The sequence below is a fragment of the Panthera onca genome, chromosome C1 (assembly GCF_046562875.1).
Source record: "Panthera onca isolate mPanOnc1 chromosome C1, mPanOnc1 haplotype 2, whole genome shotgun sequence".
In the NCBI taxonomy this organism is placed as follows: Eukaryota; Metazoa; Chordata; class Mammalia; order Carnivora; family Felidae; genus Panthera; species Panthera onca.
The window spans coordinates 95,341,335-95,354,877 of record NC_138346.1 but is presented as its reverse complement, the minus strand read 5'-3'; the positions used below and the strand labels follow the sequence as shown (position 1 = coordinate 95,354,877).

At 38.8% G+C, this 13,543-nt stretch overlaps 1 protein-coding gene and 1 long non-coding RNA gene across 7 annotated transcripts in view; one reads left to right on the top strand and one right to left on the bottom strand.

The window, feature by feature from the left end:
* Positions 1 to 5,357, bottom strand: part of LOC144617170 (uncharacterized) — a 35,303-nt gene extending 29,946 nt beyond the window's left edge. Inside the window, exon 1 of one of the 2 annotated variants that reach the window (XR_013557334.2) lies at positions 4,972 to 5,357. This is a non-coding gene — a long non-coding RNA (uncharacterized LOC144617170). The remainder of the gene's footprint in view (positions 1 to 4,971) is intronic. The other variant, XR_013557333.2, reaches the window with a different exon arrangement.
* Positions 5,239 to 13,543, top strand: part of CCNT2 (cyclin T2) — a 40,801-nt gene continuing 32,496 nt past the window's right edge. For 3 of the 5 annotated variants that reach the window (XR_013557332.1, XM_060622686.3, XM_060622684.3), the window contains exons 1-2: positions 5,239 to 5,421; positions 6,226 to 6,307. Coding sequence is in view for 4 of the 5 variants with exons in the window: in XM_060622686.3 (XP_060478669.1) it covers positions 5,264 to 5,421; positions 6,226 to 6,307 (240 nt within the window). In the remaining variant the exon portion in view is untranslated. Of the gene's footprint in view, positions 5,422 to 6,225; positions 6,308 to 8,240; positions 8,268 to 13,543 lie in introns of all 5 variants that reach the window. The other 2 variants (XM_060622685.3, XM_060622683.3) reach the window with 1 other exon arrangement.

Sequence of the window (13,543 nt, the reverse complement as noted above, 5' to 3'; positions counted from 1 at the left end):
TCTGTCTCGAGAATAAATAAAAACATTAAAAAAAAATTAAAAATGGGCAAAGGACCTAAATAGTCATTTTTCCAAAAAAGACAGATGGCCAACAGACACATGAAAAGATGCTCAACATCACTAATCATCAAGAAAATGCAAACCAAAGCCACAATGAGACATCAACTCATACCTGTCATAATGGCTAATATTAAAACCACAAGAAATAGGGGTGTCTGGATGGCTCTGTTGCATCCAACTTTTTATTTCATCTCAGGTCATGATCTCACGGTTCATGAGATCAAGCTCCGCATTAGGTTCTGCACTATCAGCAAAGAGCCTGCTTAGGATTCTCTCTCCCTTTCTCTGCCTCTCCCCTCCTTGCACATGTGCTCTCTCTAAAAATAAAAAATAATTTAAAAAAAAAAAAAGAACGAACAAGTGTTGGTGAGGATGTGGAGAAAAAGGTACCCTTATGTAGTATTGGTGGGCATGTAAACTGGTACAGCCACTGTGGAAAATGGTACGGAGGTTCCTCAAAAAGCTAAAAATACGGGAATGCAAGCTGGTGCAGCCACTCTGGAAAACAGTATGGCAGTTCCCCAAAAAAACTAAAAACAGAACTACCCTACAACCCAGAAATTGCACCACTAGGCATTTATCCAAGGGATACAGGTGTGCTGTTTCAAAGGGACACATGCACCCCCATGTTTATAGCCGCACTATCAACAATAGCCAAAGTATGGAAAGAGCCCAAATGTCCATCGATAGATGAATGGATAAAGAAGATGTGGTATATACATAAAATGGAGTGTTACTCGGCAATCAAAAAGAATGAAATCTTGCCATTTGTAACTATGTGGATGGAACTGGAGGGTATTATGCTAAGTGAAATTAGAGAAAGACAAAAATCATATGACTTCACTCATATGAGGACTTTAAGACACAAGAAAGATGAAAATAAGGGAAACAAAAATAATATAAAAACAGGGAGGGGGACAAAACAGAAGAGACTCATAAATATGGAGAACAAACTGAGGGTTACTGGAGGGGTTGTGGGGGGGGGGGATGGGCTAAATGGGTAAGGGGCACTAAGGAATCTACTGCTGAAATCATTGTTGCACTGTATGCTAACTAATTTGGACATAAATTTTAAAAAATTAAAAATAAAATTTTTTAAAAAAGCTAAAAATATAGGGTGCCTGGGTGGCTCAGTCATTTGAGCATCCGACTCTTGATTTTGGCTCAGGTCATGATCTCATAGTTTGTGAGTTCGAGACCTTCAGGGCTCCATGCTGACAGTGAGGAGCCTGCTTGGTAGACTCTCTCTCTCGCTCTCTCTCTGCCCCTCCCCTGCTCTCTGGCATGCACCCTCTCTCTCAAGCTAAACTTAAAAAAAAAAAAAAGGGGGCGCCTGGGTGGCGCAGTCGGTTAAGCGTCCGACTTCAGCCAGGTCACGATCTCGCGGTCCGTGAGTTCGAGCCCCGCGTCAGGCTCTGGGCTGATGGCTTGGAGACTGGAGCCTGTTTCCGATTCTGTGTCTCCCTCTCTCTCTGCCCCATCCCCGTTCATGCTATGTCTCTCTCTGTCCCAAAAATAAATAAAAAACGTTGAAAAAAAAAAATTAAAAAAAAAAAAAAAAAAAGTTAGATGGGGCACCTGGGTGGCTGAGTTGGTAAGCATGCGACTTCAGCTCAGGTTATGACCTCACAGTTTGTGAGTTAGAGCCTCGCGTCGGGCTCCTTGCTGACACTCAGAACCTGGAGCCTGTTTCAGAGTCTGTGTCTCCCTCTCTCTCTGCTCCCTCCCCTGTCCATGCTCTCTCTCTCTCTCTCTCAAAAATAAATAAAACATTTTTAAAAAGTTAAAAATAAAAGTACCCCATGATCTAGTAGTTCCACTACTAGGTATTTACCCAAAGAAAATGAAAACACTAATTTGAAAAGATACATGCACCCCTATGTTAATTGCAGCATTATTTACAATAGCCAAGATATGGAAGCAATCCAATCACGCGTCTATGGATGAATAAAGACATCAAGTGTGTGTGTGCACACACACACAATGATATATTACTCAGCCATGAAAAAGAGTGAGACCTTGCCATTTGCAACAACAGAGATGGACATAAAGGGTGTTATGCTAAGTGAAATAGACTAAGACAAATACAATTTCACTCATATTTGGAATCTAAAAAAACAAACAAAACTCTTAAATACAGAGAACAAACTGGTGGTTTCCAGAGGGGAGGTTGGTAGGGGGATGGGTGAAATATATAAAGGGGATTAAGAGATACAATTTTCCAGTTATAAAATAAGTCAGTGAGATAGAGTACAGCATAGGAAATATAGTGAATAATATTGCAATAACATACAGTAACAGATAAAAAAACTTATTGCAGTGAGCATTGAGTAATGTATAGAATTGTTGAATCTACATGTTCTATGGCTAAAACTGATATATGTTAATTATGTTTCAATTTTTTAAAAATTGGGATGTCTTACTGTTGAATTCTAAGAGTTCTTTTATATTTTGGATATAAGTATTTTATCAGACACGTGTTTGCAGATTTTTTCATATTTTTATTTCCTTTGCAGGGTCATTTGCAGAGCAAAGGTCTTTAATTCTAGTGAAATCCAACTTAATCTTTTCTTTCATGGATCATGCTTTTGGTGTTTTATGTGAAAACAACTGCCAAACAAAAAAAAAAAGGTCACCTAGTCTTCTCTTGTGCCATCTTCTAGAAGCTTTATAGTTTTGCATTTTACATTTAGGGATATGATCTATTTAGAATTAATTATTGTGAACAGTGTGAGGTCTGTGTGTAGCTTTTTTTTGCATATGAATATCCAGTTTTTCTAGCATCATTTGTTGAAAAGACTATCCTTTCTCAATTATATTGCTTTTGCTCCTTTTTCAAAAATCAGTTGACCATTTTTGTGGGTCTATTTCTGGGTTCCCTATCCTGTTTCATTGATCTATTCTTTTGCCAATATATGCTGTCTTACTGTAGCTTTGAGATCAGGTAGCGTCCGTCCAACTTCTTCAGATTGTGCTGGTTTTGGACAGTCTTTTGCCTTTCTGTATAAACTGCAGAATCAATTTGTTGATATCTACAAAATAACTTGCTAAAATTTTTATTGAGATTGCGCTGAATCTATAGATCAAGTTGGGAAGAATTGACATCAAATGATAGTGTCTTCCAATCCATAAACCCAAAATATTCTTCTTTTTATATCTTCTTTGATTGCCTTAGAGTTTTGCAGTTCTACACATAGATCCTGTAACATATTTTAGATTCATACCTATTAATTTTTATAAATGGTATTGTGCTTTAAATTTCAAATACCAATTGGACATTGCTGGTATATAGGAAAGCAAATGACTCCTGGGTAATAACTGTGTATTTTAAAATCTTGCAATAATCACTTGTTCCATTTTTTTTTAATACTTTGAAATTTCCTACAAAAAAGTATGCTATCCCTCAACATATTTTTTTTCCTTCTCAATCTGTTCAGTTTTTACTTACCTTTCTTACTGTATTAGCAAGGATTTCCAGTACAATTTTGAAAGGTGTGATGAGAGGGGACATCTTTGCCTCAGTAGGAAAGCTTCTAGTTTCTCACCATTAATTATGATACTAACAGGAGGGTTTTTACAATTTTTCTTCAACAAGTTGAGAAGTTCTCTTATATTCTTAGTTTGAGTTTGTATCATAACGAGTGTTGGGGGTAAGCACCTTATAAATGGTGCTTTAAATCAATCTATCCCAGAACTTCTCTAAGCAGGTACAGATGTGAAGCAAGCAATGTAGGTAAGAGATAAAGTTACGCAGACAACTGTTACAAACTGCCTACTGCAACCAAATCAATAGCTCTATATTGAATATGTAACCGATACAGCCAAAGCCAAAATACGGCAATACACTGCACATAGGCTAAGCCCCCAAACGAGGACAAAGGCTGGGAGCATTAATAAGAAACTCACTTAAAAGCATTATCGCTTGCTTTTTAGAAATACTTCTGCCTGTTCTCTGTAGTCTTTGCCAAATAAAGTTATTTATTTATTTATGGGAGCAAGAGAGCACACGCGAGTGGGGAGGAGGCAGAGGGAGTGAGAAAATCCCAAGCAGGCTCTACACTGTCAGCACAGAGCCCAAGGTGAGGCTCCATCACAAGTACCTCAGGATCATGACCTGAGCTGAAATCAAGAGCCCAATGCTCAAAGACTGGGCCACCCAGGTGCCCCCAAATAGTTACAATTTAGAAGATACATTTTATTCACAGGCCAATATGCAATGGCTCAGAGTCTGAGACCTATCTACTCGCGGAAAGAAACTCTACTGCAGTAGTCGCTTACAAAGGCGGAAGAGATTAATCAATTGATACATGTGGCGTTAGTCTTAACCACTAAGCAAAAATTTTACCTTGTACTGTTTCTCCTTTTACTTTGTTTTCAATCACAGCGTGGTTTAAAAACACGCTACCGAAATCTCGTTTAAAAAGTCAGCTCTTACACTTTCTAACTGGATACCTTTTGGCCCAGAAATCACAAAAAAAAACCCCACGGCCTAAGTGGCTGTGGACAACATAGAGGGGAAAAAAAGCACTCAAGCACACACACACACAGGTGGAGCGCTGTTACTCATGCACTCTTCCCAGGTGCGTCCTCCGCAGAGCCGCCCGAAAGCAGAGGCTTTCCGTCGTGGACACTTTTCCAACTCGGGGAAATGCCTACGAGACTGCGCAGACCAAAACGAGGAAAGTGGAAGTTGCGGCGTGCGGCTGGAGAAGGGTACGGCTTTTCTCCCTTTCAAACGCCACCAGACTCCCAGCCCGAGACGCCACCGGGACTTCAAAGTCCACGCCCAGGCCTCACGGCACAACCGCCCGCCCGCTTCCCTCTCTACGCGACCTCTAGCCAGCCCCTTCCCTCCTCTCCTCCCCGCCCCTTCACCCAGCCAATCCTAGACCCAGCGTCCCTCGCGCCGACCTTTTCCTTCCGAGCAGACCCCCACCTCCAGGCGCCTCCAAATGACAAGCGGCGCGGGGCATTGTGGTCCCGTGCGTAAGAGCGAGGCCCGGGGCAGGAAAAAGAAAGCAAAAGACTAGGGCGAGGCGGCAGGACGGCCCCGCGCACGCGCACGGGCAGCGACAAGAGTAAAAAGGGGTGGTGCGTGTTCTACGGCGAGCGGACTGGGGCGGGGTCGCGCGGCCTTGGCGGGGAGTCCGCGAGCCGGGAGGGGAGGGGGGTGGGTGAGGGAGCGGGCGGAGGAGGAAGTGTCATGGCGTCGGGCCGTGGAGCTTCTTCTCGCTGGTTCTTTACTCGGGAACAGCTGGAGAACACGCCGAGCCGCCGCTGCGGAATGGAGGCGGATAAAGAGCTCTCATACCGCCAGCAGGCGGCCAACCTCATCCAGGACATGGGACAACGTCTCAATGTGTATCCTTTCCTGTTCTTGGCCCTCCGCCGCTCACGCCCTGTCCCCCCTCACTATTCTCCCGGTCGCCTGTTCTCCGGGCCTGGTGCCCCGCAAACATGGCGCCGCCGCCTCGGCCTTCGCTGAGACTCGCCCGCGCCGTAAGGGAAGGCGGGCTTGGGCTCGGGAGGCCGAAACCGGCCAGTGAAGGAGGGGAGGAGAGGAGTCCTGGAATGCGGGCTAGGAGACTGCGTTGTGTAATCTGTTTGGGGCCGCGCGTGGTGGCGGCGGGGGATGGGAAGGCCGCCGAGGCCAGGGGGGAATTTTAGGGATTATCGCAGAAAAGAGGCAGCTATTTCCACTTCTCGTCGGAGAAGGGGCCGAGAAGTAGAAGGGTTACCGATGCTGAAAGGCGTGAAGTCTTCTCCGCAGCTTCTCCCCGCGTTCCTCGCTGGTTTGATGGCGGGTCTCATACCTTGGGAGCTCACTGGAGGTCTTTATGTTCTTGGCGTGGTTTTGTATGGATGTGCGCGCGCGCATTTCAACTGTCTGATGCTGAGTTTAGTGAGTCGTAGCCATTGATAAATCCTTCCCGGGCTGGCTTAATAGCAATATTGGAGTGAAATGCTCAGCACTTATTATAGTTGGCGTCGAGCCTACCATCACCACCACCCTGCGGGGTTTTGTTTTATGTGTATGGTTTTGGGGTTCGTTTTGAGTGAACTGTAAGCATTGGAAAAATACCGTAGGTGGGGAATTTTCCATCAAAATTGTTTTGGAAATTAGGTCCTGTTTTTCTCGGCTATTTCCTAAATGTTACGTTCCAGCTCTCAGCTTACAATAAACACTGCGATTGTTTATATGCACAGGTTTTATATGCACCATTCTTTCACCAAATTCAGTAGAAATGTAAGTACTATCTTATAGCTTGTTTCTACCATAACCAAATTTTGAAGTAAATCGATACGCATAAAAAAGTTGGTCGTGGATTTCACTTTTGATTTAGTGTTCTAAGGTAACAGCGAATGTAAACCGTGTGATAAACGTTTTGGTTGAAATGCAAAATGTTTCTAGTTTTTTAATTTGTGATGACAAGCTGCTGGGCACTTTGTTAGGCTTTGCCAGGTTTTTGAGATAAAAGGTAAATACGAAACATTTACTCTAACAGTTACGACATCGGTATTCATTTAGATTTTATAGTTAACATTTGAATAATTTTAAATAGTAATGTACAGTGTAATTTGGCCTAGTCATTCTGTTGTACATCTTAATTGTATTGGATTCATTGTTTCAAATATTGTGAATTGGGCTTAATTTAATTCAAACATTCTTTTGAAATGATCCTTTGAAAGTTAAATGTTTAGCAGAAATATTTGATTTGCTAACAGTAATTTCTTATGGTGTCAGCGTTCCTATTTATCACAGTATTTGTTGTCTCCTTAAGTTTTTGGTGACCTAAACGTCAAATTTTCCTTCAAACAAAATGGCAGAGGTGTGTATAATTAGTTTTGAAGTAAAACTTATTCTCCAGTACTAAAGAATGTAACCTGCAACCTGTAAATCTTGAAAAGTCGAGTAATGCTGTTTAGTTGAAAATTTTATTTTAATTTGTGAAAGGTGTGAGTTTGGTCTTTTTTTCAGAGTAACTTGCATACTGTGTTGCATCTGTTAACAGAAAGTTGCATATTGTTTAAACATACTTAACCTTGTCTTAATTCTCACTATATTTTTTGCTCTTTTTATCACAGCTATTTTTAGAATGTTATTCTGAAAGGCGTGTGTAGAAAAAATAGACTGTGGAAGACTATGCTATTGGTAGATTGTTATTAGGACCTTTTTGCTAAGAAAACAGTCTTTGAAAAGGTCCATAAAATATTTTCTTTTTTCTATTTGGAAGGAACAGCTTCATAGCTTAGATTGATTCCTGTTGTAATCTCTTCTGATCATAAGTGATTTGGTTTATCAGATTGTCATAGAGGTTTATCTTGTTTGAACAGTATATGTGTTTGTATACATTTTGGTCTCCCGCAGGCTCCTTTGCTTCTCTTTCTCTTTTAAATCTACATGAGTCTTATTCTATTTCCATTTTCCTAGTTATTTCTTGTGCACAGAACTTAGGTCAGTGATAGTGTTATGGAAGAGAGAGGAAGCCTCTTTGGCAATAACAATTTAGATCGAGAGAATTACATTTTTATTAAATTGGCTCCAAAGGCAGTCGTAAACTAATGAATACTAATACAAATGTGGCTTTCCTTAAGTAGCCTTGGAAAATGCTGGTAGAAATCACAAGTCAAAATAGTTCTGGAAATTCTTTATGTGGCTACAGAGGTCTCATTTGCTGAATCAGGCTTACTTTTCTACTTCTAGTAATTATCTCACCACAAGACTATACTTCTCTTTTTGAACCCTCCCTCTTTCATAATTTGTCTCTATGGCCTGGTTGGTGTGCTTTAAAACAGGTATCTTGCTTACAGCCAAAATTCACAGCTTGACCTTTAAATTAAATGGTGAAGCCTGGGTCACTTGCATTCTTTCCCTAATTTACTTAAATGCCATCATTCATTAAAAAGCCAAAGTATTATTTTTATTACCCCACTTAATGCCATATATGTATGAAGGTAAACTTCAGCATTTTACATTAAATTGTTATTAGCAGGATAATTGAAATCTGAAATCTGATGTTAATTTCTATTTTAAAAAGTAACATTGCACCCTTCATATCTAACTGTTGTCTTTTTTACCTTTGCTATTTTATCAAAAGTGGTTTTAATATTTGTATTGGTGCTCTTGCATCAATTGCACAGCCTCACTCTTTTATCTTTTTTTTTCCCTATTCTTTTAGGGTGAAGGGGGTGGTCTCAAATTGAATGTGAGTCACTTTTAAATTCATACTCCCCCACATCATTGGGAAAATTTTTCTTATAGGGTTATAATGGAATGTCATAGTAAACTTAGAAAAAGCATGAGTTTCACCACAAACGTAACACCAGTCAGTAAATTAAACCCTAACAAGCTTAAATTTTGAGATGATAGTTACAAACTTTACCTAGTTTCATAATATATGCATTAATTATATCAAAATATGTTTAATGTTTATGTGGATTTATTGTATTTTCCCACAGCGGCTAATTTAAAAGTAATATCTCCCCTAAAATTTAAGCGCTGTTGTGTTTGAGAATAAAGTCAGTGTGGACATGTGTTGGTGACCCAGAAACTATCTTTGAGTTTTATTGTCAATTTCTCTTGGAGGGTTGGATCACTGTCCACACTAAGTGACTTCTATATGTAACCTAATTAGATAAGTCTACCCTTTGCCCACTGGATGCAGTAAGGTTTATGTAATTGGGGTTAGAAATTAAAGAATGGCCTTACAATGTGAAGCTCAAGATAAATCTGGTGAAGTAGAAAAGCCCTGGCGCCAACAGTATCTCCAAGTTCTATACTGTGGGAGAACATCCTCTCCAGTATCAACCTTAGAATAAATATTGATTCAGTTTCTCTTAGAAACTCTGTTCATTAATTTTGTTAGTCAAGTTTATGATGCATTTGTTTCTTATATTCTAATGAATTGTCTTAAGATGAGATTGTGGAGAATACACTGTTCTCTCTGTATTTTTGATGGTCATGGTCTGTTTTCATACGTCTGTTCTCCAAATCCATGGTCATTTAAATCTCTTTACTTAGTTTTATTGCCTCTGTTTTTGAGCTGCAGCAGTCGGAGCTGTATCCAATATGCCAGATTTAAATGTATTGTAGTTTTTATTTAATGTATTATATTTCTGCTAAGGTCCCAAGAGTATACAGTTAAGGATGGTATTTAGGACTGATGATTTTAAGGAATGACTATAATGATTTCTTTTTTCTTTTTAAATTTTTGTTGTTGTTGTTTTTTAGAGAGAGACAGAGAGCAAGCTGGGGAGGGGCAGAGAGAGGAGGGAGACACAGAATCTGAAGCAGGCTCCAGGCTCCAAGCTGTTAGCACAGAGCCTGATGCAGGGCTGGAACTCACGAACTGTGAGATCATGACCTGAGCTGAAGTCGGACGCTTGACCGACTGAGCCACCCAGGTGCCCCATGACTGTAATGATTTCTAAGATTGCATCATCTATGTCATATCTACATTTCATTTTATACATCTAAGTTAGCTGTACACATTAAGTGAACTTGTATTTTTGCTTGTGATAAAATTTGATTACCACTTTTTGTTCACAATGTTTATAATCTTAGTTGACTTTTGATTAGTAGATGTCATTTGGAAATTTGCAGATGTTCTTTTTGCATTCCTTTCATCCCCTGTAAAGACTTAAATGAGGAAAGCTATTCTTGTATACATCTAGAGAAGTGCCCACAGTCTCTGTTCTTTAATAATATAGCATTCTGCCATTATAATTATTAATTACAGTCTTTGCAATAGAAATTTATTTAAGACTTTTTTAAAAGTAGGTTTTATCCAGTTTACACTAACTGCTTTTTTATATTCAAATTACTGATGACATTGTCATACACTTGCATTTTGTGAAAGAAAACATTTTGGGGGAATTGGTTAGTTCAAGGCTTTTGTTTATATTTTTACCGTGAAAGCCCTAAATTTCTCTCAAACATAGTAACGTAGATGCAGTTAAATGTAAAAATATCCCCCAACACATCCATTCAGGCTAGAAGGTAAACAATGTAAGGACAGAGTTTTATTTGTTTCCTTCCTTTCTTGGCTTTAGTCACTGTTGTGTCTCCAGTATGTCACATAGAGTAGATAAATGTAGCAGCTATTTGTCAATAAAATGGATCAAATCTTGTTGCTCACAGGTCTGTTGAATGACTCCTTATACATTTTTCTCTGTGTATGTCCTCTCCCCAGTGACAACACTTTAAATGCTTTCTTTTATTTTTAAAAACTAATACAGGTATATGGTAAATGAAAAAGGTAGAAAGGGAATATGATAAACCTCTCTTCAGCTTGAGTAAGCCCACTGCCCTGAAACATTTTCTGTTAACAGTTCTTGTGTGCCCTTTCAGAAATACTTTTTGCTTGTGAAAGCCTATATATATGTATCTTTTTCAGCACAAAAAAAGGGGTTTGTTTTGGTTTCCCAGTTCTTAGATGTGACACAGCTGCTGTGTGAGAGCATATAGAATTGGACTGGTCCTAGTTGGGTTTAGGTGTGGCTACTCCTGGGGAAGTAATTTTTAAGATGGCACCAACTGCTTTTTAATTTAATAAAGCTGTTAATCCAAGAATAATTCTATGTTCAGAATCCATTAATACTACTGGGAAATACTGCAGTGCTGTCCAGTAGAACTTTCTGGGTAATGGAAGTATTTTGTATCTTTTCTGTTCAGAGTGATACTAACCAAGCACATGTTTCCTGGGTTGTAAATTTGAGATTATTAGACTAGATGATTTCTAAGTTTACTTTTCAGCTATCAGTTGCACAGATGCTAAAGTATTATCTTCCTGAAGAAACAGATACAGTTACTGACTTGTCCAAAATCAAAGCAGCCATTATATGATAGGCATTTGAACCTAAATTCCTTGCCTGATCCCATACTGTTCTCACTTTTGTCTGACCCTAGTGTATTTAAGAAATTGGGCAGAGTATTGAAGCTAGTGTTTTCTTTTATTTTATTTAAAAAAAAATTTTTTTTTCTTAATGTTTATTTATTTTTGATAGAGGGAGACACAGAGCGCGAGCAGGGGAGGGGCAGGGAGAGAGGGAGACACAGAATCTGAAGTAGGCTCCAGGCTCTGAGGTGTTAGCACAGAGCCAGACACAGGGCTCGAACCCACAAAATGTGAGATCATGACCTTATCCGAAGTCAGATGCCCAGCCGACTGAGCCACCCAGGCACCCCTGAAACTGGTATTTTTTAAAGAGATGATCAGTAGACAAGTAAATAGTGAAAATATTTTCTCAGATTTTGATCTTCTTACATCAATTGGACAAAATCCAATAAAGTCTTCTTTTGAATTAGGCCCCAAATTCCCCTTTTAGCCCTTTTAGACTTAGCATTTATGCATTGCGCATCCTTCTTTTTCCATATGGTGCAGTCTCTTCACTTTTCATGTGAATGTGATCTGTCAGGTTTTAAAACAGGTGAAGTTTCAACTCTTCATGAAGCATTCCCAAGATAACTCCACTCTTGTACTTCTTAATTTCTGTCTCTATCTTATTCTTTGGGTCCTATTCACATCCTTTTGTACTCCATCTATTTGGTGTCCTTTATTGCTATAGCATAACTATATTATGTGTTGAAGTTGAAGTAGGTTTTTCTTTTTATTAGAAAATAAAACACAAACATAAAACCACCAAACAAATGAATAGCTGAAAGGCAAACAACCTTGTAACCCAAGAAAGAGAACTTTGCCACCTATCCCAGAAGTGTTTCCATATGCCCCACCCTTATGTCAGACCCTTTCCTCCCTCTACAAAATAACCAGTATCCTTGATGTAGTAATCACTTTCTTCGATTTTGATACAGTTTTACCACCTAATTCTGCACTCTTAAATGCCACAGTTTAATCCTGTGCATTAAATATTTGATTTTTTAAGTCTCAATATATAGGTCTCCCCTCCAGCCTTTTCACTTAAATTTTATCTGTTGAAGAACCTAGGGCATTAGACCGTAGAATTTCCAACTGTCTGCATTTTGTTGATTGTATACTCCTGCTGCAGTTTGTCATGCTCCTTTGTTCTTTAATTCCCTGCAAATTGCCAATTGGATCTAGAAATTTCATCAAACTGACTTTAGATCCCTTTGGCAAGACTGCAGGTGGTTTTATGTTCTTTCATCAGATCCGTAATGTCTTATCGTGTATGATGTTAGTAGCTGTTGATATTCAGTCCCTAGATCCTTTCGTTCATTGTGATACTCTAATTCTATCATTTCTGGGTTTATTAATTGGAATATTTTTATAATGAAATGCTGTGATTCATCTATTTAGATACCCAGTGGTACGGTTCATAAAGGAAAATACATGATTCTTGCCCTACATTTACCACCTTTGTTGAAATGTGATTCATATACTGTACATTTCACCCATTGAAAAGTGTACAGTTCCATGCAGTTTTTTAGGTGTATTCACAGAGTTGTGTGTGAATTTAAAAATTTTTCATTACCCCAAGAAGAAACCCTACGTTCTTTGGCTGTCTATTCCCATTCTTCCCTCCACCCCCAACCTATTCCAGACGTTTCCTATGAGTGGAATCATACAATATTTGGTCCTTTGTGACTGGCCTCTTTCTCTGACCACATAATGTTTTTAAGGTTTATCTGTGTTGTAGCACATATTAGTACTTCATTTATTTTTCTTGCGGACTACCATTATACCACATTTTATATATCCATTCATCAGTTGATAGACATTTGAGTGATTTGCACATTCTGGCTATTATTTTGCTCCTGTGAACATTTATATATAAGTTTTCAGGGGGACGTATGGTTTTGGATTCTCTTGGTTGCAGGAATAGCATTGCTAGACCATATGGTAATTCTATACCCCAATAATCTTGGATAGCTTCCTCACTGTGTTATAGCACGATGTTCCACGCTCAACTTGTACATTTCCTTCTCCACAGTTGTAATAGCCATTTCTTTCAGAAACCCTCCTTTCTTTTAGTAGGAAGTGGTATTTCAAAAACCAGGAGCTGGGTATTAGGGATACTCATTGTTATTGTGTTGGTCTTGTTTGTAGGCATCTTCAGTGAACAGAATGAGGAAATATTTAGTATGGTAAATATATATTCATTATGTACATTGATATGTTAAATGTTTATGATTTACTTACACATTAAATATATAAAGTATACATTAACCAGACTTGTTTTATCTATTTATTTTAAATGTATTCTTTACCTCAGGAATTTGCTAATTCAAAATAACAGCATTTTTTATTTAACCTGTCTTTTGTACATTTCTGTGACCTTTCACACCAAAATCTTAGTTGTTAAGAATGTGGGATTAGAGACCTTATCCCATAATCGCTCATTAACTTAACCCCACATTACACAAATAAGTCTCAGACTAACAGTACTTTTGTCATCAGCAGTATAATTATGGAGAACAATAAAATGTTTTTGTTTTGCTCTCCCATCTCATCCATGTTTTTTAAGGTCGTATTGTAGCTACGTTATCTTAAATAGCTATTAC